Source organism: Morone saxatilis, unplaced genomic scaffold (assembly GCF_004916995.1).
Source record: "Morone saxatilis isolate NCDOM2014 unplaced genomic scaffold, NCSU_SB_2.0 Contig19, whole genome shotgun sequence".
NCBI classification, from domain to species: domain Eukaryota; kingdom Metazoa; phylum Chordata; class Actinopteri; family Moronidae; genus Morone; species Morone saxatilis.
This window is the reverse complement of record NW_023339751.1, coordinates 18562488-18587351: the sequence shown is the minus strand read 5'-3', so window position 1 is coordinate 18587351 and position 24864 is coordinate 18562488. Positions and strand designations below refer to the sequence as shown.

The 24864-nt window shown below is 41.6% G+C and overlaps 1 protein-coding gene across 2 annotated transcripts in view; it reads right to left on the bottom strand.

The window, feature by feature from the left end:
• The window catches only part of peli1b (pellino E3 ubiquitin protein ligase 1b), a 30052-nt gene extending 8468 nt beyond the window's left edge, over window positions 1-21584 (bottom strand). For both annotated transcript variants that reach the window (XR_004796772.1, XM_035662917.1), the window contains exons 1-4: window positions 21439-21584; window positions 8796-9103; window positions 2296-2425; window positions 983-1084 (exon numbers count right to left, since the gene is read on the bottom strand). Coding sequence is in view for 1 of the 2 variants with exons in the window: in XM_035662917.1 (XP_035518810.1) it covers window positions 983-1084; window positions 2296-2425; window positions 8796-8878 (315 nt within the window). In the remaining variant the exon portion in view is untranslated. The remainder of the gene's footprint in view (window positions 1-982; window positions 1085-2295; window positions 2426-8795; window positions 9104-21438) is intronic.
• Between the last annotated feature and the right edge of the window lie 3280 nt (window positions 21585-24864).

The following is a 24864-nucleotide window of genomic DNA, read 5'->3' as shown; positions in this document are numbered from 1 at the left end:
TTGAAAAACACTGAAAAATGTTTAAATACCTTTTGTTCAAACTTAACTGAAATGAATAATGTGTCACTGATATAACATGTTTTATTTCTTAATAGACAATGAATATCATGTGACATTTGTGTTTTTACACCATACAGACTTTTATACTTATAGGACGTTAATGTTTCAAATAATTGACCCAATTACATTATCATACAGACTATCAGATACATGTTTTCACCTCTATTTGAGTTGCAGAAAATAATTTTGCTGCAATTCGCTGTATATCAACATCTTGACAATTTTAAAGGAAGCAAGCATACAATATACAATTGAATATCCTGACATTGCTGATATTTAAATAATGAATGATCAACAATAAAAATCTAATCAGCTACACTCAAACACAATGGCTTTTCAAAGTCCGACACCCCTTGTCAACTCTATCTCAAAAGTAGGAAGTATAAAGTTGCCATAGAGCCAGTTAGGTTTATTTGTTTACATTTTGGCAAACTGGCACCATCAAAAATATCCTGAATTAGCTATTAGCAGTTCCTGTTTGCAATCCATCCATTCATGTACAGACAATTATCACTGCATTACTTGAAAAAAACTTAAAAATGTGATGATTCTCAGGCAAGTTCTGCATCTTTTTCCTATGATTACTACATGGATTGGACACAGACATCAGAGATACATTAATGATATCATATGGAAGTGTCTGAATATGGGCACCATGTCTGTTTGTTCACATAATGTTTTGAAGCATCTACTACTGCTGCTCCGGCGGGTTACTGTGTTGGTACAGCCACATGCAGACTACAAGACTCAAAACCTCTTAGTTGACATTTTCTTTTCCCAGACTGCTGTGATGTTGATGTGAGGGTGCACAAACTACACTGAGACCAGGAGTACTGATTATTCCACTTGGAGAAATCCAGTGGAAAAAATAAAGACTGGTTGTAAAACTCCAGACCTGGTGGTAAAAGCTGAGGCTTGTTACCTGGAACATGTCTGTATTGCTGTCATGGGTGTACTCCACCACCACCGTCTGGGCTCGAGACAGAGTGTAAGAGATGCTGTGCTGGTCTTTGTTGCTTATGGCCTGATGGGACAGAAGACAGAAAGGGAAGATGAACACAAAGAAGACAAGACACAAAAGTAAAGTCCTTTAGATGCCTTCGCTTAAAACGTACACGAGGATTGAACCTGAACATTCTTTACAGCAAAAACACCTCTGACTGATCCTTACATGGAACAATAGATACACATAGGAAGGGTGGGGTTGGTGAAGAGTTCAGTTATGTAGTCACTAGCTGCACTTAACACAGCCTTGACATCAGTCAGTCAGGACCACCCAAAGAAGAAGACAATCACTCTTCAAGATTCTTAAATTACTGCAACTACAAGTCTTGTCTGTGTGTGTGTGTGTGTGTGTGTGTGGTGTGTGTGTGTGTGTTGTGTGTGTGTTGTGTTGAGTGAGTGAGTGGGTGAGAGTACAAAAATCTGTGTCCACAGAGAGTCTGTGAAGTGCAGATGTAATCCAAAAAGCACAGTCCTCTCTCTCTCTCTCTCTCCTCTCTCTCTCCTCTCTCTCTCACACACACACACACATACCATATAATCCCTTGTTCTTTTAACAGATTTTGAAGGATTTCTGGGCGGTCTTATAACTGACAATGGAAACACACGGACATGTGCTTCCCAGGACTTGGCTAGAAAACGCTCAGTTACCCTCCACTGGACTGTTCCCATTTGTTAATCTTATAAACCTTCAGCATGTTCCAGTTAAACGCTGCGTAAAAACCATTGTTCAAATACCTTTTAAACCTCGACAAAGACCTGTACCTGCTCGTTTTCCCTTTCCTACAACTCAAGGAAAGCTTTGCTGAATCTTTTCCTGACTGTGTTTGACGGGTGCGAGTGTGTGTGTGTGTGTGTGTGTGTGTGTGTGTGGTACTTTAATATCACAGAACAAAAAGCAAACAGAATTTCACAAAAGCCTTTGGTGGAGCAGCACAGGTCAAATCCTCTGAACTGGGTGTGTTATATTTGATGTTGTCAGTCAAGCAACATAATACACCCACAAATGCATCCTTTTTAAAACAAGAAGAAGAAAATACTATTTTCTCACTGATACATTTATATCTTTCTCTATGTTATATATGCAATATATTCCATGGAAACTGTAAACTCTTAAAATATAAATCACCATGTAAAGAAGAAAAGGACTGAAACTGCTGATGTGTAGGGTTTCGATGACTGCAATTGTGTGATCTCCGGGATGACTAAATTATACTGTATTGCGTGTTTCACCTTGGCTGCCTGTGGAGAGCAGGCGACGTGAACTGTGCTGGGTTTCACCCCGTTTGCCTTCGGTCTCTTACAAAGTGCAAAGCGGCTCTTACGTCGGCCTCGGTCTCCGTTGGGCAGAGAGCCATTGTACCTGCACATACATACACACACACACACACACACATACAGAAAACAATAGGGTATTATTGTCTGAGCAGCTGTATAATACACTGGAAAAACAGTCATTGTGGAAAATGCTTGAGGCATTTTGGTGCACTCCCCCCATGCCCCTAAGACCATGTATGCACACACAGACGTACAAATAGCAGCCTATATTTTTCATACATGCTTTTTATTCTACAAAAGCACATCAGGTCCCATAAACAACAAAGTCCTCCAAACATAACCCCCAGAAAGGCTGAGAAAATAAACACACAAAGAAACTCATTTATCCTGATACACGGCAGAGGAAAGGAGAATAAACAGAGGCGTTCCCTCCAACAGAATGGAGTCTCTGTGACTCCCGACAACACTGTGACTGTGCTGTTGTGTCTCTGAGTGTGTGTGTCTTTATTAACATCCTACAGTCAAAAAGTGTTTCTGAGAGTCTGCAGCTGATCCATTATAGTACTTATATACTGGGGTAAAAAGAGGGGTTCATCCCTCTCAACAATGTAGTATTAATAAAAATCAAGATATCCCTTTCAACACAACAGAAGGTCCTCATTGACAACAATAATACAAACAGCAATATTAAGTCTTTAGCAAAGGCTAAATTAGTGTATAGGTATAGAAATAAAAACACTCTGGATGAAGGAATAAAGTGCACATTTGCTATAGCAGTCAATGACCTAAACACTATAGCTGTACTTTTGGTTTCCAGGTATTAACATATACGAAGCACATCACTTGACATTCTCTGAATATACCGAGGTTACATAAGGTTTGATTCTCTATGGCACACACATGTTTTGGATAAGCTATTACCAGTGTGAAGTGATATTACTGCTAACAGAACCACAGCTTTATAAACATTACCACATGCATAAACACTGCTCGCTACTTTAACACTGTTATAACATCCAGAGGCCACATAAGTTATGTACTCCTCAGGCTTCACTGATATACTGCAACTATACTCCACTGCAACAAATGCAACGTGATATGATTCAATTGATTCCTACAGCTTTTTGTTTAGCTATGAATTTATCAGTTTTCAGCTAATGTTTATTATTATTCTTTTGCTATTTTTTTTAAAAAGTCAGTCATTCAAACTGTTGTAATCGTCTCATGATAAGGTTTTATTCTTTTAACAAACATGATATTAAATACTTTGGCTAAGGCTAAGTCGGCAAGAAAATAAAAAAAATACAAAAATAAAATGTCTTGATGCTGAATTTTACGTTTCAGAACTTTTTTTGAAGATATACACAAAAGTAGGAACCCACTGAGAAACAAATACTGGACAAAACAGTGTCAAAAACGCAGTAATCAAGAGTTCATGTTTTCAACCAGGATTGCAGATGCATGTCTAATGTCTGAAAAGCTAAAAGAAGTAAACGTGAATAAGAAAGAACCAGAGAAAATGCAGCACAGCAGATGTAGCCATGCTGTTTAGGACCTCAGCACAGTTGGAACGTGTCTTTGACCAATCAGACTCTTGCAATGAAACCACCCATTGTACTGAGTCCAGCAAAGACGGCACAGACAGGTTGTAAGGACGCCCAGCCTGCAGCGAAATGTTTGTATGAGAGAGCGGATCCGCTGGGATCAAACGGTGCTGGGAGGGTTTATGAGTAACCATGGTGAGAGAACAGAGCCACAGCAACGTTTGGGAAGAGTAACCATGGCAAGAGCGTAACTATGGTGAAGTTTAGCCCGTATCCGAGGAGAGGGCAGGGCAGTCTGCTGGAGAAAGAAAGTGTTGCTGGCAGTTCAAGCCCAGGTTCCCATGGGTAGAAGTAATGTGTCAGTGTACATACATGTATCCAAATATTCTCAAAACAATGGCTAGCAAAGGTTAGCAACAAGTTAGTGTGTGTTAATGTGTGCGTGCATATAAATGGTTCATACAGTGTGAGGCAGGAAGAAGCAGAGTTAGGAAAAAGTTAGTCTGTATATGTGCAGACACGTACTGTATTCTTCAGCTCTCACAATAAGCAAGCAAGTGTGTGTGTGTGTGTGTGTGTGCGTGCGTGTTTTCCCTCCAAACACTAGCAAACTAAAGCTTGATGTGCAGCAACAAGCTACTATTTATATAGTAAACCTATAAAAACATAAAGACAGGTTGTGTGGGTAATTACTGCTTATGACTAAGTCACTCTGCGTCTCTGTTTACATGTGTTAACATTACAAGGTTAATAAACTAAAGGCAGAGGCTGCTAAATATATTATATTAGATGTAATATTATATAAGTTTATTTTTTTTTAAACATGAAGTGCATAAAAACATATAAGTTAAAAAGTAGATATTAAATGACAAAATAGATGTTAAAATGTGCCAAACCAAATATACACGGAGTGGAAGGAAAAGTGAGAGAATATTTATTTCAGTGAGCTTGATGTCCATGTGTGAATATTATACTGTCTTAAAAATGAATAATATTCTGCCAATGCAACACAGCTGCACTGCTGTAAAGCCTGGGACACTGCAGTTGAGTTTAATGGCATATGGCGTGAGATTCAACCCACACACGGAAAATGTTTTGCATAAACATGCATGTGGACACACAATTATTATGTTAAGACTTATAAAGACAGACAGAGATGGATTTGGAGGGACCACAATGTATCACAATCACAGTTGCCACATGGATGTCCAGTACGCCTGTAAACGGATCGTCTCCAGAGATGCTGCATCATTCCTCTGGATTAGGCCATTAGCATCGCTGGGCTTTAAACATGGAAATGTTGGGACTGGGGTTAGCGAGGAGGTCAGACACAACACTGTGCTATGTGTTGATGGGGTTCTCCATTAGTAATTTCATGTGCAAGTCTGTTCTTAGTCAAACAGGACTGTCAATTAAATCCAAGCACTTGTTTCAGCCTGCTGGGAGAACCAGATGGGTGGACTTTACTGCAGCTGAGACATTTAGTTGGCACAATCATGTTCTGTACTGGCTTATAAGTAATTTACCAAAATTAGTAAAACCAACAAAATACGAATAATTGCTGCATACAGAAAGCAGATTTACAGGTGGGGTCAGTCATTCTGGAGTTTGAGTTTCTGCTACAAGGTCCAAGGTCGTCAAATACCGACGCGTAGGGCGGCCAAAGTAAAGTAAAAGTAAAGAATTGTTACGAACATCATCAGTATTAGTAACAGTTTTTGTCCTCTACTACACTTGTTTACAGTTTAGCTGGCACTCTTTTCAAGGGTGAGCCTGGTGTTTAGACTTCTGAATCATTGTCTATATCTATAAATCAGCAACTGAAGTGAAACTCAGTCTGATTGTCAGGGTGACTCAAGGAACACGGTTTCGAGATTACGCAGAGAAAATCTGATGTGAAGAACTTTGGCCTAATTTTGGCCTGATGTCTGAACTTAGGGACAGGTGGGATGTTGGCTCAAGTGTCAATTTATGGTGTGAACGAGTAGACAATATTTTTTAACTGGTTTCTGTATTGATTCGTTACTTAAATGTTTTTATGAGTGGCTCCCTGTTCCGTTTGCACTGTGCATGTACACAAGGACACACACAAATGAAATAAACGTGATACACATTCCTGTCGCTGGTTTTACTTCACTCCGCTGAATTACCATTCTGCTGTGGTAATGCGCAAAGAACCGTAGCAATGTGCAAACAAAGCCAAGGGAAAGGAAGACTGCAAGCTAGCTAACATACATTTAAATCATGCACAATTTAAAATATTGGAAAGAAATAGCAACAGCAATAGCAAATAGGAACTTAAAACATTTGTCAGGTCTCAGAATATATACAGTACATTTTGGTGAGAAACACTGAATGTATTCACAACTTTTGTTTGCTTATAACAAAACTCCACAGAGCACCTTTAAGTCAGTGTCACAGCACAATTTAGCTCCTCTAGAGCAAAGTAAGAAGCTTTTTATCCATTTAGCAATGAGTAAACTTAACTTTAAGGGCATCCTTATTCAGTCTTGAGCAGCCTGTTGCTAATGTAATAGGTTAATTGGAACAGATGTCACCGTAAAGCCATGTTTTGTGTTTGACTGGGGGAACAGACCATCCTATGTTGTCATGGCCTTATGGGGCTTTTATACTGTATAAACCACAGGTTATTGATAGTAAGTGTCAGAGTGGGTGTCACAGGGATTCATTTCTGGTGTAGGTCAGAAGACAGAGCAGTGTACTAAAGTTAGGGTTAGAGGCCACACACGAAACAAACTGTAAAGTGTATTAAAGTGTTCACTAACCCTAGAGCAGCCTTTACTTACAGTACAGTGTGTGACTACTCATGTCATCCAGCAAAAAGTGCCCCTATTGACCTTGTAAAGAAGGGTGGCCTGACCTAGAATGAAAAACTAGGAGCGGAAAAAGAAGAGGAAAGCGGAAAACTGGGGTTCTCCCTTGTAAAGGCATGGAACTGCGTTTTCTGCTCACTGCGGTTTTTCCACTAGGGAAAAATTTCCACGGTCATCTCCCTGACAATACCGCTCCAGCACAACCCAGAACAACAAACTGTGAGTCAGCTGTGAAACCAACTGTGAGTGTGTATGTGGTATGTGTGTGTTGTACGTGCACAAGAAAGTGTGTGTGTGTCGGTATGTGCATGTAAGGAGTCTTTCCGACATCTGCATTCCTCTGTGGAGTGGGCTGGGACGGGGAGTGGAGTGGAATAGTCCTTTGGGGAATAAACAGGAGATAGACAGATAGAGGAAGTCCTTCATTGTCAGTTGTTATTGGAGAAAGTGTGTGGAGTTAAATGTCTTCTATGTTGAAGATGCAGGGTGGGGTGGAGGGTTTTTCCTACAGCTGAGTATGTGGACTTTGAAACACATCTCCGGAGGGAGCGACAGCCAAGGTGATGAGTATCCGGTGCTGCTTCTGGCCAAAATTGATCTCATATTGTAATATATCAAGTAATGTGCTTCATCTCATGTTCCAAAAATACGAAATTCAAACACTGTCTGTGTGCACTCTCAGTGCATTACCCTGTGCAACTGGACAATAATATCACTATTGTTTATGCTGTTTTCTGGAGAAGCATTCGATATCCACAATTTAATTGACCAATCGAAGTGCTTCTAAATCCTTACTGTACATTCCCTCGGGACACTTGGTCTTTTACCACAACAACAGCTCTTTTTCTCCTCGTCACCACTATTTACATGGTTCTTAAGTTATGATTATCTCTAACTATAATGTGCCATCATTGGCACATAGTGTAAACAAAAGAACAATACAAAGTCACATCAACACATTATGGCAGTCATTTAGGCTTTACTGTGGAGTTTTCTGGAAACAAACATAAATTATTTTTATATTTACAAAATGCATTGTGTGTATCCTCGAGGTCTAACAAACATGTCAAAGACAATTGAAAGTTGTCCTTTTATGGCTAGGAGGTGAATTGGGTTTTCACCAGTCTTGCACATTTTGTGCAGAGTAAATTCATTCATCAAACACTGGAGTGTTAGAACAGCAAACAACTTGGACCAATACATCCAACCATTATTAGCCATGACTCATAGCTCCAACAACAATAATATAGTCAATCTTGGTCAATCATCAAACTACACAACGTAAAGTACATAGGAAAAGAAACTGGAGATATCAACAAACTTAAACCTGCCATCTCTGAGTGCAAACATGGCGTGAACACAACATTGATATATCTTCACCTTTTCAAGTTGATATGGCGAACATATTAGCAAACAGCCACCTGATGAATGTAAGTCCAACACTCCCTCCCTTTTTTAGCTCTTTTACTGGTCTCCTGAGAGAAACATCTGTCTCTTTAGCTGCTAAATGGTTCGCTATGTTCACCAGCTAGTCGCTACTGCGTCTGCCAGCTGGTTGGTGTTGAGCAGGTAGTGCACACTCAGCCTTTAGAATTCTTTCACCAAAACAGCTGCCTGCTGCGTTTGAAAAAGATGCTGTGAGAGATGTGAGAGTGAACCATAACAGTAAAGAAGAGGGCCAGAGCTGAGTTTCGCTAAAGCTCCATAAAGCCAATGGGAAATGCAGATTGGAGTGATACCTCTCTGTAGGTTCATCACTATGAGCAACCCCTTTCACATTGTCATGTTTTTTCACATTGTCATTTGATATACGGTTTAATGTATATATGAATTATAGCTGCTTTAATATAAATGTCCTCCAGAATCTATTTTTGACATTTAAAGACATCTCACTGTCAACTATTTGATTTGCCTTTGAGGATCTTGCCAACAGTACTTTGAACTTACATCTTATTTAGACCATAATTTTAGTGTCAGGGAACAAAAGTTGTAATGTCCACAAATTCAGTCACAAAAGAATAGAAAAGCGTTCTGTTTTGAATGTAAAGATGAGTATCTGTAATTAGCTGTTCCTTACCCCAGCACAATGAGCTCTCCATACTTCACTGGCACTTTGGTGGAGGAGGTGGTGGAGATGTTTTCCTGCTCCGGGGAGTACATTGGGCACGGCTGATTGAGGTTTGGAGGAGGAGGGGAGGCAAGATGGGTGAGATCCAACAGGGCGAGGGAGACAGGAAGGGGAAAAGGAGGGGAAGAGAGGGGGAAGGTGCCAATCAAATGAAGGACGGGGGAAAGGAGGAGAAGGAAGGGGAAGGGTCAGCTGAGCCTCAGCTCCACCCTCTCATGCTTCATGTGTCCGTCTCTCGCAGCTCCACTTGTCCTGCCCTGCAGAGTGACAACGAAAGGATTAACACAAAGATTAGTGTTTTTACTTTGTCCCCCCGATTCAAATGCAATTCTACAAACAACACAAACACAACAACAAAAATCATGCTAGCTTTTTTAGCTCCTAAAAACCTTCCTCTAGTGTTGCAACTATGGCTGTCTTTCTGTCTGAACACCTGCTAAGGACAGGACATAGGACTTAGTTGGTAGAAAGCAAGTGTCCTGCTTTTCCATAGGTGGGAAGCCAGTGAGTAATCCATGTCACATTTTTGTCACTACTAGAAACTAAAACTGGTTGGTCAGGGGGCTTTCATTGGGAGGGATAGGACCTCTAGGACATCATGAATTCACTACACTGCCCCAGTGAAGCTCCTCACTGACAGATCAACTACTTCCCCAGGTCAACTACGGAATTTGCAGTGACAAGGAGGACCACAGTACAGTAGGAAAATAAAACTATCCCTTTGAACCCTACGTAGCCTAATTTTAGCCAAGATATTTGGATCCATTTTAAATTGCTCCGTAGGTAAAAATGCAAAGTACATGCCTACACACTGCAACCTCCCAAGATTTTATTGCGAAGTTTAAAACAAAAAGGCTTTCATCAGAACACCAGGGACATGACTAAGGTCGGAAGTACACGTGACTGATTCTTCTTGCTGAGTGAGGTGGGTGTCTGTAAATGCTGACTTCAGAGAATGACTCAAACACACATACGCACAGCTTTCTAAATGCACAGGAAATCACAGCGAGGAGCAGAGAAAGAAAGCATGTGTGAGAAAATAAGGCATGAGAAAAAGGAGAGGATGGACTTCCTGTTACAACAAGCTAGGAGGACCTTCACTCTCAGCATTATGTGTTTATGTTGTACTCATGACCTTTCCTGCATTTCCTCCTCTCTGTCCCATTCGCTTGACAACAATATAAATATGCTAAAACATCTTTAGAAACAAGAGTAGAATAGAAACAACAACATCACTGCACTTCCAGGCAGCCCTCCTCATATGACGGAGGAGGACAATTTTCTCCTACAATTCCCAGAGTGCCTTTCTGGAAGAGAATGCAAAACCACACATGAATAAAGCATAGGAAGTTAAGTGTTTTGATGATGAGTGGGGGCGGGGGGCTTTGTTCCTAAACACTCTAACTGAGCACTGAAGAGCAGAGAGGCTGATAGAGTTCCATCAGACTGAGTGGGAGAAGTTCATACGCAGGCCTTCCAAGTAAATATTTCAGACATAATGTCAGACAGAAGCAATATTCAGTAGGGACGAAGACAATGTTCGTATGAGGCATGTGTAAGGCATCAAAAATGGACGCTGTATTTTGATCAGACATGAGATGAGTGATTGTTCATGGTAATGCAGCAACATAGTCATCAAAACTAGCTGAACGTTTGAGTGCATCATCAATCATCCCCTTCAACTCATTTAATTGATGGCAAATGTCCCATGTGAACACTACCTAACATGTACCGTGATCCCTGTTTCAAACTTTTACTAGATGTCTTCTAAGTGTCTAGAAAAAACTTGGACAAACTCCCCCTAACAAACTGAAATCATTTTATCACCAGTGACAACGTTAGCTTAGCATGGAGACTGAGACCTCTTAGCCTGGCTCTGTCTAATAATGTGGATGTGATTATGTCAGAGCCAAACTCCTGGTGTCTTTTTAGCTATAATTGCTGCTGTCAAACAACTCGTGTTTGCTCCTCTTTGTCCTGCTGCTTTTACAGAGAGATTACAGGTAAAAGCTAGTGCATCCCCTACGACTCACCCGCGGACTCACCTCTTTTTTCAAACTATGAAGTTTAGCTCATGTTTATTAAGGGGCACTAAAAACAGAAAAATGGAATGAATGTTATCATATTATCAACCTTATCTGAACATATGGCGAGAACCACACAACACGCTGATGAGTAAGGTTGCGTTCCAAGGCTGGACTTTTTTGTTAGTAGTTAATAGTTTTATTAAAAATGTCAACAGGATTTTGAATGAGGTTTAAAGTGAAGTTCTGGTTTCACTTTGGCTCTTATGAGGGTGGTATAAATCCGCTAACTCCACGCCACAAAATAAATAAATATATCTCCCTAATTGTGAAACTATAACAACTATAACGGTTGTTTTGATGATTATTTGATGATGATGATCTGTAATGTAACCTGTATGAAACAATATAGTGCAATGCTCTGCAGAAATAAACACAATGCTGTCTAATATCAGTACGTGTTTCCTCTACTCCTACAACACTTGGTGCCAATCTCTGTGACCAGTCTGTCGCTCACACCTCCAGCCCACACACTCAGTGGATTCCTATAAGGAGGGCACCTCATGATACTGTAGGTACATACACACTAAAGTTCCCACTTCAAAACAGGAAGTCAGAGGTTGTTTACACTATCACACATCTCCTGAGGGTTGACCAGTTATGATACGCTGTGGTCGGTGGTGGAGTTTCCAACTTTGGTCTTGTGCAGCTACAAAGTCTTTACTTACAAATGATCTGATGAGGGAAAAGCTTACAATAGCACCGAACACTTTTCAATGAAGACAACTGATCTCCATGCTTTGAAAGTTGTCAAAAAATTCTATATGTCAATCTATGACAGTGAGGAGATGAGGATAAAATGGTTATCCACACACCAACCACAGTGAATGATACATGACAGATGTTTTGGATTATAGGTGAAAAGTCCCATGTTCACACTTATTTCGGAGCTTATTTAGGTTTGAGTGGCCTGTTTTAAGCCCTACCTACCAATTGAAAACCGACCTGCTCATGTTTCTTAACAAACAGTTTCGCAGCCTCACACTTTGAGTTTATCCTGAAATCTCGCTCCCAAAGTGTTACATTGTGTTAACAATAGATCTATATTCAGTGTATCACAACACATCAGTATAACTGTGAACTGTTCAACAGCTTCATCACACACAGTGAGGAGGAGGAAAGGTGACAGTTCAGACAGAAACCACATCAAGGTTCTGCACATTTAAGTTAGAACGGTTGACAGCGGACGGTGAGGTTAAAGGTAGAGGTTTTTTAATTCTGGATGGAGGCGATAAAACAAAAGGAAAATGGAGGACCTGAAAGAGTGCGCAAGAAGAAGGGGGAGGTAAAGAAGGGTCCAGTAAAACTGGATGTGAGCCTGAGCCCCACCTGCTTCACTGACAGAAGGGGTTAATCCCACATACTCACTCACACACACACACATACATACAGTATTGTCAGTGCACACTAAAACACTATGCTCTGAACTGTGCTCACACGTTCAGTAGTGTCGAGGGAGCTGTTGGCTGACTTGCCAGGAATTGATTTTTACCTATGGATCCAGACACAGGAGGACCAAACCAAGTATAGGTCTCAGTGCGGTGGGTCCTGTTATTGAACACACGTCCAGAGTGCTGAATTATCTTTCTGTCTCAACTCTACTGTTATCAAAAAACAGCAGCTGCCTCTCCAGAGCCTCGCTCATTGTTCAACCACAAACAGTCTTCCTTCTTGCTTTCTCCTGTGTAGCTCAAGGACACCAACCCAACCAGCCTAGGCTCCCTGGAAATAAGGTCCATACTGGACTATTCTGTGGTGCAGCATCGTTTCTGCAAAGCAGCCAAAAGTATGGTGAAGAGTTTGGGGTAGTGCATTGAAATGCTCAACATTAGGCTTAAACATCAGAGACTGGGATTTCCATCAAACTAATGATGTTTCCTTTAATATTTAAAGCCCCACTAATCGACATTGTATGTTAATAATAATGACCGGTAGAGCTTTATTTTACATTACCTATCATCAAAATGACTGAGGAATTAGCTCAAAATTGACATCCCTAGAACAAATGTTCTGGCTGTATGTTGGGGCGTGTATGTATTTTGTGTGTTTGTGTGTGTGTGTCTGACTAAGCTGTGTGCCTCTGCAACTGTGCATGACACAGAGCTCGGTGTGGCTGCATGCCAACTGCTGCTTAGCTACCGACACACACAGTCCTACAACAATAGATCTAGAGCTCAGTGAGACTGATTTTGCTGGCTGGGGTCAGGGATTGTAACAGTGTGCTGCTGACAGCAGGAACACCAGCCTCACACTTACAAAGGCCCTCATAAAACTTAACTGCAAGGAGGCACAGATGACACCTGCCATTCCCACTGGCTGCCAACAGAGAACAACACATGACAAACAAATGTACATGCACACAGACAAGGCAAACCTACACACGTGTGTATGTTAATAGGAAAGCAGGGTAACAGCTGCGCTTCTCCTTTTGAATGCATTGCCAGCTGAGCCGCAGAGCAACATGTCAAACTGTCCTGTTTAGCATACATGTATGCCTAAGGGCAACACATGAGCATGCACAGGGAAACAAAGCCTGCCTCAATCAACCATGTCACACCCACAGTGAACCGAGTTCTCTGACGGATTTGAGTCCAGCACAATGCTTTGATATTGAGTGAACAGTTGTGTAATGTTTGAAAAAGGCAAGGTGGAATCACAAGTCAAAGGGTGGCACACTTTCAGGATCACAAGGCATGGCTCTGTGGAAACAAATAACTTAACAGGAGGCAGTGTTTCTCGGCTGGCAGGTCAGGAACCCAAAATGGGTCAGAAGATACTCAAACAGGGCGACGGACAAAGATGAGCTCAAAGAGGGAGCGACAGTATGCTGTTAACTAATCTGCTAAGTCTACTGCATAACCAAGGTAAAAGGTAGGTCCTGATACATAACCAGCCAAGAACCACGGGCACTAAGACCTTAAGGCTTAAGCTAGTGGCTCATGTGATAACAAGCCCCATACTTGACACATACATAAGACTGCTAATATATGCTGATAGGATAATTAATACTTCCCACTTCCCACTTTTTGTACATGCAATGCGTTTTACTAAGATAGATTGGTAAATTAGCAAGTATTTTCTCAATCAAAACATATTTTAAATAGTGCAAAAAGTCCTGTTATAATTCCCCAGGGCATAAAATGGCATTTGTTTAGTCCAACCAAAAGTCTAACCCAAAAACATCCAGTTTACTATTATACTTGACAAGAAAAACAGCAAGTCTCACATTTGAGAAGCTGGGAAAATGTGGCATTTTTGCTTGAAAAATAACTGAAACAAGTGATGATTTACCAATATAGTTTCCAATTCATTTTCTGTTGATCGATTTATTGGTTAATTGATTGATTGTTTCAGCTATAGTTATTAGTCTTTCAACTGGACATCACTAATAAAAACAAAATGTATTGGCAGTGAGCTTTTGATAGAAAGTGGACTGTCCAAATGAACCCGCTTTATTGGGAACAGATGTAAAATAGAACATAAAACAACAACAACAGGATGTATATAAAAAAGGATATATAAAAGATATATAAAAAAAGTCAGATTAGTTAGATTACAATAGATAGAAAAGAAAACCAGGACCTCCTACATAGTGAAGCATCTTCATTACTGGAAAGTGGTAATGATATCCTCCTGGTAAAGTGGGTCATCAGATCAATAAATAATAACAGATGCCTGGCAGAGACTCAGAGAGGATGGCATGTTTCTGGCATTCTGGACATTAAGAAGATTTAATATGAAGCTGCTATGTGAAAAGACAAGAAAGTAGACTTGATTTTCAAAGTAAAATGCTAAATAATAATTCTAAAATAGTTAGGGTTACAATTTGATTGATTTGATTTAGTAATATTTGTTCCTTTTCTTGGGTTTCCTCATGTTTTTTTCCTGAAAGGGAGGGCATACTTGTGTGTCTGCAAATTGACCAGCTGTCTCCAGAATGTGTTTAGAAACCTGCTGATTATGTATTCACTTTGACTGTTTTTTTAGGACACTCGGTGTCAGGGTGACAGTTTGTTAGGCGTGCATGTGTCTAAGGGAGGAAAAAAATGAGCTCATCTTCTTACTTGTGGCTGCTGTGATCTTTGTCAATGCCGTTCATCAAGAAGGTCATCAGATACCTAATCATCCCAGTATTACTGGCTCTCACCACATCCTCAAACACTCAGAGGCTTTTAGGCATTTCATACCTTTCATGTTCCCTATGAGTGGATTGCGAGCAAGAGGCTTTGAGCTCCCCAGCTGTTCCATGCTGAGCAGCAGAAACACGTTTTTCTTCAAAAGCTTACAGCAACAATTTTCCAAAAACAGTCGATCTCCACCTTTCCCTCCTCTTCAGTCTTTTCATCTTTGCACCCCTTGTGACAAACAGCTCATTCCCTTTATCGCAAATAGATGGTAGATGAGGTGAGCAGGGTTTTATCTTCTCTGTGTTATGTGTACACAAAAGCAATACATTTATATGCGAATGTCATAGTCTCATGCCCACAGCTCACTGTACAGAGAGGTGATCAGTTCTACATAACAGTCTCGCTCAGACGATGGTACCCAAATGCCAAAACCAATGGTGCATACAAAGAGACATTACTTTTTCAAAGAACATTGAGTAATGTCAGTGTCAATAAAAAACGGGCAGAGTAGGACTTGAATGGATTACTGACATTCAACTGGCACAGCAGGATGCCACCTGTGAGATAATGCCCAACAGAGGTTTTCAAACTGTAAGGCGTGTTTCGTCAAGGGTGTGTGTGAGAGCTGGAGGGAGTGAGACAAAGAGGAGAAAGGGACAAGTGCATGCTGGGAAGTTAGTTATTGCAGTTTGGCTCACTCACTAACATAATCAACAGCTGCAGCAGACGCAGTGGTTGTGACAGACAGCTCACAGAGGCCATTAGGTAAACCCTTTAGCACCTGATTGCTGCAATTTGTATCAAAATGCTGAGTCATACTATCAAATCTGAACACAAAGACAAACATAATACAGGCATTTCTAGATTCAGTCTACGAGGTCCATTGCAAATAAACGCCTATAAATCCACTTAGAAAATCCTAGAAAAAAATGACCGGCTAAGAAGTTTTTAAGTTTTCTCCAGTTTTAAAGTAATGCACAAACAACAGTATGGTGTAAGAAGTGAAAAAAGACATTATTCACCTGGTAGGCTGAGGTTCATGTCTCCTTGAAAGCAAACAGTAGCTTTACTGAAATGTGCTTGGGCAGGAATAGAAAATAGCCATGAAAATAGCCATCTGGCTATAAGAAGCTAAATGTGAATTAGCTACTTCAGACAGACAGTGGGTGTTAGCCTACTTTTAAGGTAGTGGTTTATGGTAACTTCAGTGAGATACCTGCTCCTACCCACCTGTGACACCCAGGTCAGGTTTCCATTTCTATTTTAGGTGTCAACCCAAGCCTGATTGCATAAAGAATGGCTATATTACTGCACAGTGAAGTGGGCAAAACGAAGGGGACTTTCCTGCAAACTTAATAATACTATAGCAAAATTGGAAGTGCCAATATTAAAACGATAAACAACAATAACACACGAAAAAACAGTAAACTATTTGTTTTTACCAGTAATCTTCTTTAAGTGATTTATGGACAGCATCAAGACAGGACACATATATAAATATGCTCCTAAAAAGGCTTCACCCTACAGCGCCATAGAACCCAGCAACATACCAACTGAAGAAAAGTAAGTGGTTGGGTAGATGGTTAAGAGGTTAAATGTGAAGTTAAGAGCAAACAAGACATTGTAGGAGCTGCTCAGTTGATCTACTTCAAAGCTTTCTTTGTCAAATTCCCACTCCAAGAGGAACTCCAGCCCACTTAACTCGTGTCCTGTTTGGATAGCAGTCAAAGTCTTTCAGAGAAAAGGCATATCCTTGTTCTTAAGCTCATGGCCTCCAGGAACGAGCCCTCAAGGAAAGGAGGTGATTGCTGCTAAAGTCGAAACCCAGTGAAACCACAGTGAAAAGGTCTCTTGGGAGGCATAACTGCAATGTTAAGTGTAACTTCCAACAATACTCAATCCACGGAAAATAATATATTTCACTTTAACTACAGTGACTATGTGCATCATATGGTGCATTACTCAGTAAATCTCAACAGATAAAAAGTACAAAAACATACATATGCCACCCATCTAACACGTGCACACACACACACACACTTCTCCCACATGCAAAAGATAGGACAGCAGATATAACAACATACCGACTTTTTATAACCAGAAAAGTGAAAAATACCCAAAAAGTTTTATGAGAAAACATAAAAAAACAAAACATTGATGCGGTGACAGGAATAGTCGATTAGGGGAGTATACAGTGGAAAATTCACATTTTTAGAACAGCCATGAACTCCACCTTTTAAGACCTTTAATCAGTGAGGGGTGAGGGTACAGCCCTCTTTGAGTTGGTTATTTTAAGATCATAAAAAAGCTCCTGAACAAAACAACCTCAGTTTAGACTACTTAAAGAGTGGTGTTAAACATCTACAATTAATCTAACATTTCACCAATCATCACACAGAGAAAAAGAAAAAAGTCTCAAAGAGGACCTCAACGTAAAGAGGGACAGAGCCACATTAATTTTTCAAATCAGAAACCTCAACTTCCTGTGACAAACGCCAGCTGCTTGGTAGGAAAGTCAAATGGCCAGTTAGTCTTCAGTCAGCCGGCGCGCAGAGAAAGACCACACGTTCCTCAGTTCAAAAAGATAAAATGATAGCTCTCTGCCAGATTATGATTTCTCACTCAGAAAAGAGCAACGCAGCCTGTCAGCCTGAGATGAATGTGCCAACTTTCAGTGCCGTGGATGGGACTAATTGCTACCTCTTCACCACCGAGTACAGCTGACATGATGTTTGTCTAAGTGAGAGCTCCAAACAAATTGTTAGCTCTGCAGAAAACATATTTGGGTATTTTCTTCTTGTGAATGTGTTCCCAAAATGTTTCAAATGTTCAGATCCACAGACTGAATAATGCCAACCAAGGCAGCAGGTGGTTGACAGGTGAGGCAAACCTTTCCCATCGCTAAATGTAAGGTTAGTTTGAGACGGCAGGGCTACAAAAAGAAAGATGAAAGAATAAAAAAATCTGGATCTGGACACCAGTCATCCGTTTGTGGGTTTGAAAGAAGGAAAGACCCTGAGATGAAAGGCTTCTTACAGTTTTTTTTGGAATGTCTTTTCATTGTTTTTCCAAATGGTGACTAAACTGGAGCATTATGCAGCACATCATGCAGGAGGCTTGCCGGGTGTGACCAGAAACCTCATCCTTGCGAGTGGTGCTTGTCTAAATAACAGTTTAATCTTAACAACACTGAATAACAAGTCAAAGCATGTGTTGACCCTACAAATGATGTTTTAAGTATTTTTTTTTGAGTGGGCCAAGTGCGTGTACATCAGTGGGGATTTCATTTGTAATGCAAGGGAAATGCATTTGTGTGGGCGGCAGTTCATTTTCAGACGCCCCGGGTCTGGTCTCCAGTGTTTAGAGTTCCATGGTCGGGTCAGTGGAGAGGTATTGGTTTGCACACTGTGAAGATTAGACGCTCGATGACTCGGAAACTGATCTGTGGCAAACCTGACGCCAGATTCTCTTTTCTGTTCAATCTTCCATTCTGCCTCTTATCCTTGGTCTAACTTATCCAATCGATGAACATAAAGAGGTGGCAGTGGTGGCATTGAAAAACATGAAAAAGAGGAAGGAAGGACTGGAAGTGTTGTATCCCCAGTATTTTCTTCAAAATGTATTTAAGTGTCTAAGCGTACATACATTTGTCCTGAACAAAGGGGTTCCACTTAATTTAAGTGTCTTGATTATTACAGTGGTGATCCAGACCTCTACATCACTACTTCGATTTTTGCATTAGTAATTCTGATTCTTAAAACATCCCAAAGTTTCTGCAGTAGGTAGCTAAATGTTTTGCCTATAATTGGCTCTTATCTGCAACTTGGCTGACATCTCTTAAGTCTTTTATTATGTAAACAGTCATTACAATGATACGGCCAGTTTTATGGTTGGTTGAAGACATAGCTGCCATCTCCATACTGCTGCTCACACAGAGCCTGAATCACTTAGTACAACAGGAAACCACACCATCAAAAAGGGGATGATAAATGATGATCATCCTCATGATGACTAGGCACTAATGGTTACCTGCAACACTGACTGGATGACACACACTTCTCAGATCTGCCAGTGTTTGGCAAATTGCTAGTGGTCATTTCCAAGTATGCTCACACTCTTTCTCAGTGGTATTTTTGTTTTGTTTTTCAGAAATAGGGTTCTTTGTTTTTCCATTTTTCCATTAAAATAAAGACTTCTGATTTGTTTTCAATTGGATGTGTGCTCCCATGTAACTGTACTTGCTCATGATCTCACAGTAGTTGACGACTGTTCTTCCCAACTCCAATGGGAAATGATCAGACAATTTCCATTCACACATAAGATCACACAAAAACTCCAATCTACTGTCCCAAAATAAACCCACACTGTGTGCTGGCACACATAAACCATTTCCGTCCAGAGGAACTATAAAACCAACAGTGGACCTTATGACAGGGAAAATCACTGCTGATGCAACGTTATAGAAAATTAATGTACTGTGAATTACATCTCCTGAAGCTCATCTGGGTGTACACAGACAGATAAGACTGCATTATCAATACAAACCAGAGAGTGGATTCCTGATCTGATTTACTGAGTGGTAGCTTAGCCAATAGAAACAGAATAATACAATGTTTCATGGGTGTAAGTGTATGCATGGTTTAAAGATATCTTCATTGTGATGTGTTTAGGCTAAACACATACTGGGCGAGGAGCACTGGTACATTTCTGTCTGGCCAGAGACGTGTCTGTAGCTGCTCTGCTCTAAAGTGATTTACACAGAGTCAGTGTGTCGATGCACATATGAAGTCCCAATTCCCTCCCCACTCACAGACAGGCGTACATTTCTCATCTTCAATGGTCCCTGGAGGTGTTCTCCTGTATGTCAGTGTGTGTGTGGGGTCCAATATTTACTCCAAGATGGATGGAAACATACTGTATGCCAGAATCACATGAGCCCCAGGACACATTACGAGACAGGAAGGAAGAAATAATGGTAGGCGCACACAACAGACGGATAGCCACATGCAGGTTAGAGGACACTGGAGACAAAAGGTCGTAGATCAGTTTTAGTTTGTCCTAATCAGCGTGCTGTGAGCTGAGCCCTCAAAACACTCACACCAGTCAGGATACACACAAACTCCTTTGTCAGACAACAGGTAGAAACACAATGCTCTATACTAAGAACAGCAAAGCAGCAGTTGTGGTCAGGTCTACATAATAGAGAGCTATCCGAAACAATGTGCTGAACCAGTATAATCAAACTAAAATACAATCCAGAATAGGGCTGTGACTTTTTTTTGTACAGAAAGAAAATCTTCTAGTGAACTAATTCATGGGGAATGATCTGAAGCTCATGCCCACCTAATCACTTGGATGGTGTATATATATATATGTGTGTGTGTGTGTGTTCACTGGGTCTGATTTTGTTTTGTTGGTCTGAATCATGAAAGTTAAACAGCACTGTAATTTGCTCTGAATGAGAGAGTTTGGCAAATGCCATAATTGTAAACGTGAATAAACAGTAAACGTACTGTGTGAAGAACAACCTGCTTACTCAGGATGGTGGACACATGCTCTCTAACATGGAGAATAAAAAATTAATTAGCTTCGGCCCATCTGTCGTTTTTTTATCACCCTTTTTACTGAAACATATTAAAGACATCCACACTCTGTGGTGTCTGGGCTCTCTGGAGTAACCATTAGCCTACACCAGAGAGCTTATAAACTGGTACACAAAGCAGACCACTTCCCCATGTGCTGTTACCAACAATGTGAGTCTACACAGACACTGAAGTGGGCAATATTAACCCATGCTGAGCTACTTTCATAGCAGTGACCATGACGGAAAAAAGGAGTAGTCGGTAATGGGCAGATTAGAATAATCCACTTGGGCCCGATGCCGAGCACTTGACCCCAGCAAGCGTTGCCACAACAATACTCACACCCATCAGCTATAAACAGCAAGGCATGAAATATGTGGAGCGGGTCAGGAAAAGGACTTGAACATTAGAAACAAGGTGAGGAATGTACACCTGAGCTGTGTTGTTGAAAGCAGATGTGAACATAGTGAAGATGGCATCAAAAGCCATTGGGCCTCATTCTTAACAAAACCAACACATGAGGACACATGCTGAAATGTCCTGTAAACGTTTCCGAGGCTCCTGAAAAGCCAACACACATCATACCTCGCTGACCAATGTCAACCACGGCGCTGATCACCTTAAGAAAAATACACACTTTCAACCTCAAAAGTATGGTTAGCGCACACAGCACCAGAGCTTTCCTAACGACAGCACCATTAGCACCTCTGCCATGCACGCCTAAAAAAGCAGACTGGAGTCGGACCCTTCGGCGCCAAACTCCCGCTGAGGATTAAATTAACTCATCAAAACAAACTACTGGTTGCTCTGGAGGCTCCTAGCGGACTGGCATCTCCAAAGAATTCATCCATCTTCCACCAAAGAGGGTCCTCAGTTTGAGCCAGAGGCCCTTGATGGCTGGACTTGTGTCTATGGTCGGCCTGTTTGGAGGCTCAGTGGATAGGATTACATGTCAGGTCATTTCACTGTGAAAACAAGGGAATTTGACTCACAAACAATGTTTCATATTACTCCCACAGTGTCCTTGTTACGCTGTCTAATAAAATCAGTTATTAGTCATTAAAAACAGTGGTGGTTCCTGTTTTTGTTTTTTTCCTGTGAATAACTATATAATATGCATGTGAATCAGACTTAGGCTGCCTTAAATTAAAGAAAATTATAATAAGCCTCATATTTTTTTCCCCCTTGTATCTTCCTAATCTGCAAACTTAAAGTATGTAAAAAAAAAAAAAAAACATGCAAAGAAACTGTAATGAAAATTTCACAACACACAAACCCGGTTTTATCTTCCTTACTTAAAGGTTTACGCAGTGTGTAACTTGTTTAGCAAGCGCTCCTCTTCGTAGGCACGAGGAACAATGGGAATGTATTGCAACTTCTGGGAAGTATTTGGTTCATGTCATTACTGGATATTCTGCACCTGAAAATAACGGAACGGTGTTTTGTTACTTCTTGTTGAAAAGTTCAGCCTTTTCGAAACTCATGGCAACTATAATCGGAAACATAAGACGCGTACAACTCACACGGGACTCTGGTTCGCCACACAACACTCATGAGCTAAGAATGATGTAGCACATCTGTGGCCATGGTGAGCTACGGAACACCCAAGGTGAACGTCGAAACTCTGTTGTCAATGCGTGATTACACGTTTGATTCGTATTTCACTCGTGGTATCCATAGTATGTCCGGGAAACAAAGCCTAAAAGTTACTGTTACTGTTGTGTCTGTGGTCACGCTTTTGTGCCATTTTTGTAACTAGATGATTGCCTAATTTTTAGTTTCCAGGGCAGGTCCTGCGTCTGTGCTCTATGCAACGCAGCTATTAGTGTCTTTGGTGTTTCCTATGTAAAGTCGGATAATTCCACTGGACGTTGTTAGGGCTAACTGACGACAGAAGGTACTGCTAGGCGAGAAAATCGGAGGGCCAGCGACCGACATTAGCAGTCCCCCTCATGCAATCGATTCAGGTGGGAAGAACCAGCAGAGAAGCGTCTGCGGAGACCAACAAAAGACGCTCTGTGGTGGACGTGCAACGAAGACACCACACCACAGTGACAACAAAGCTTTGGTACACACAACACTTCCACATGCAGTACATGTAAGCATGTGGCCAAGCAGCATCCGCCCAATCACGAGCTGATGGTTTACTCAATTATGTAACGAAGTTTGATAAGGTTAGAAATTTTGTTTTAAGTTGAGTTTCTGTCCATGAGGGGGACGCACATGGCAAGCGGTGACCAATGTGTGCAGTCAATGCAGCCCAGGACACATACTGTAACACGAGATGGACATATAGACACACGTGGTTATATGGTCCATATGGACATGCATCATACACACACAGCACATACAGCACACACATCAACGTGCTTATACAGGCCAAGTGGCTGATTGTACAAAGGCATCCACAACGACCTTCCTAGAAGCAAGTGCAGCAGAAGCAGTGTGTGTAGGCGACTGTGTGGCCTGTGTGTGTGTGTTCAGCTGGAGAAGGGAAAATTACCAGAACCTATTTAATTGCGTTATAATCATTTGAATACATATTTACCACTCGCCAAAAATTTGCCAACGGGTTGTAGCACTGTACACATGTTACCAGCATATCTGCACAAAAGTGCTTAATGAACCCCATCACTTACTGCGAAGGTGTCATCTGCAGGGGCCATTTTTTAGGCATACAATAGAGCCATCATCCATCGGCTGTGTATCACATGCACTATGTGTTGAGTGTGGCACTATGGAGGGGATGGATAAACGCTGAGCCTGGAATCCCTGAGGCCACGCCGATGCTCGTGTTCCTTTGCTGCAGGACTATATCTCCTCCCTCTGAACTTCGGTCTCTGCCTTTCTGTCACTTCTTCTGCCCAGCTTTTACACATTGCTGTTTCGCCAAATGAATGATGACATTTTTTTGCCTAACGCGTGTTACAAAAAAGAGCGCTCATACACCTGGCATAAGCTGTTCATAAAATCATATCGCTAAAGGCTCCTTTATACCCATCAGCCAGCAATCACCGCAACTCGCATTCCTCAGCTTGACTGCATTCCCAGCCTGTAATGCTCAATTCCTGGGCGCCGCGTGCGTCCTTGTCCGTTTCTACTTTTTGTATCTCGTCTCTCCCACCCTCATTCACGCGCATGGTCTCCACCTCCACCATTACCAACATCTCGTGGACCCCACACATGTCACCTCTCTGTACCTGTACGGGAGGGACACAGGTTAATTTCTACGTCTCTCTCGTACTCGAGGAAGAAATCCAACAGAGCACAGATATACGTTCTAGCAGGCTACTTCCGCATGCACTGGTCGTTCTCTATCACGCCGTTCACGATATCCACCGCGTTCTCGCAATGTTTTACGCACGCCAAGGTTCGCACATCGCAGCGTACGCAGCCACACCCGCTCAACTAGGTGAGCCTTAAACCCGCTGGCGGTATCCAGGGACGCTTTCAACCTATTGAATGATCCTAAAGGTACTCATCCAATCTACATGACTCTCCTTCCTTAGACACTTCCTGGGCCAAAGACCTGAACCAAAATATAACGGGCGTCGTACCAATATCGACACCATCAGACGGCCAAGAACAGGGATCGAAAGTCTCTCTTATACTGCTAAAAGCGCCTCAACTCAAGAATGATATATTACCCAAACACCGTACCCTTTCAGGGGGGCACAAACGTTTTCTACCCGCTCCTCGTGCTTGTCGGCCCTGCATTCCATGTTTCACTCTCACACCATGGCCGAATTCCCTGTCTTTGGACGTGTTAGCTCGCGGCGCCGGCTTGCACTTTTGTGCGCGGTCTACATTGAATGGTCTGCACCGTGGTCAGAGTCGTCGTAATCTCATTCAGCCTCTTGTCACAGCCTTGACATGAGCCAGGCGCGGGGTGCCTAGCTCCTGCTAGATTCCTGCAGTGGGGGTCTGTGTTACGGTCTTGGCATCCTGCTTCGCTCCTCGGACTTCCTGCGCTCTATCTCTGAAGCTTTTTAAAACAACTCAAACCGCCGACACTTGAAGCATTTCCCCGACAATCAAGGCGTGGGGACACACATTCTGTTGTTTTATGATTTCTGCGTCTAAGCAACTTAGGACAAGTTTATCATAGTCGTAAATGTATATACATCAGCTTAGCCAACCTCTTCAAGTACAACAGCGACCCTTAATTTCGACACACTACAACACTAACGCTCTCACGCAACTGTCGCTGCTCGCGTGTTCGAGA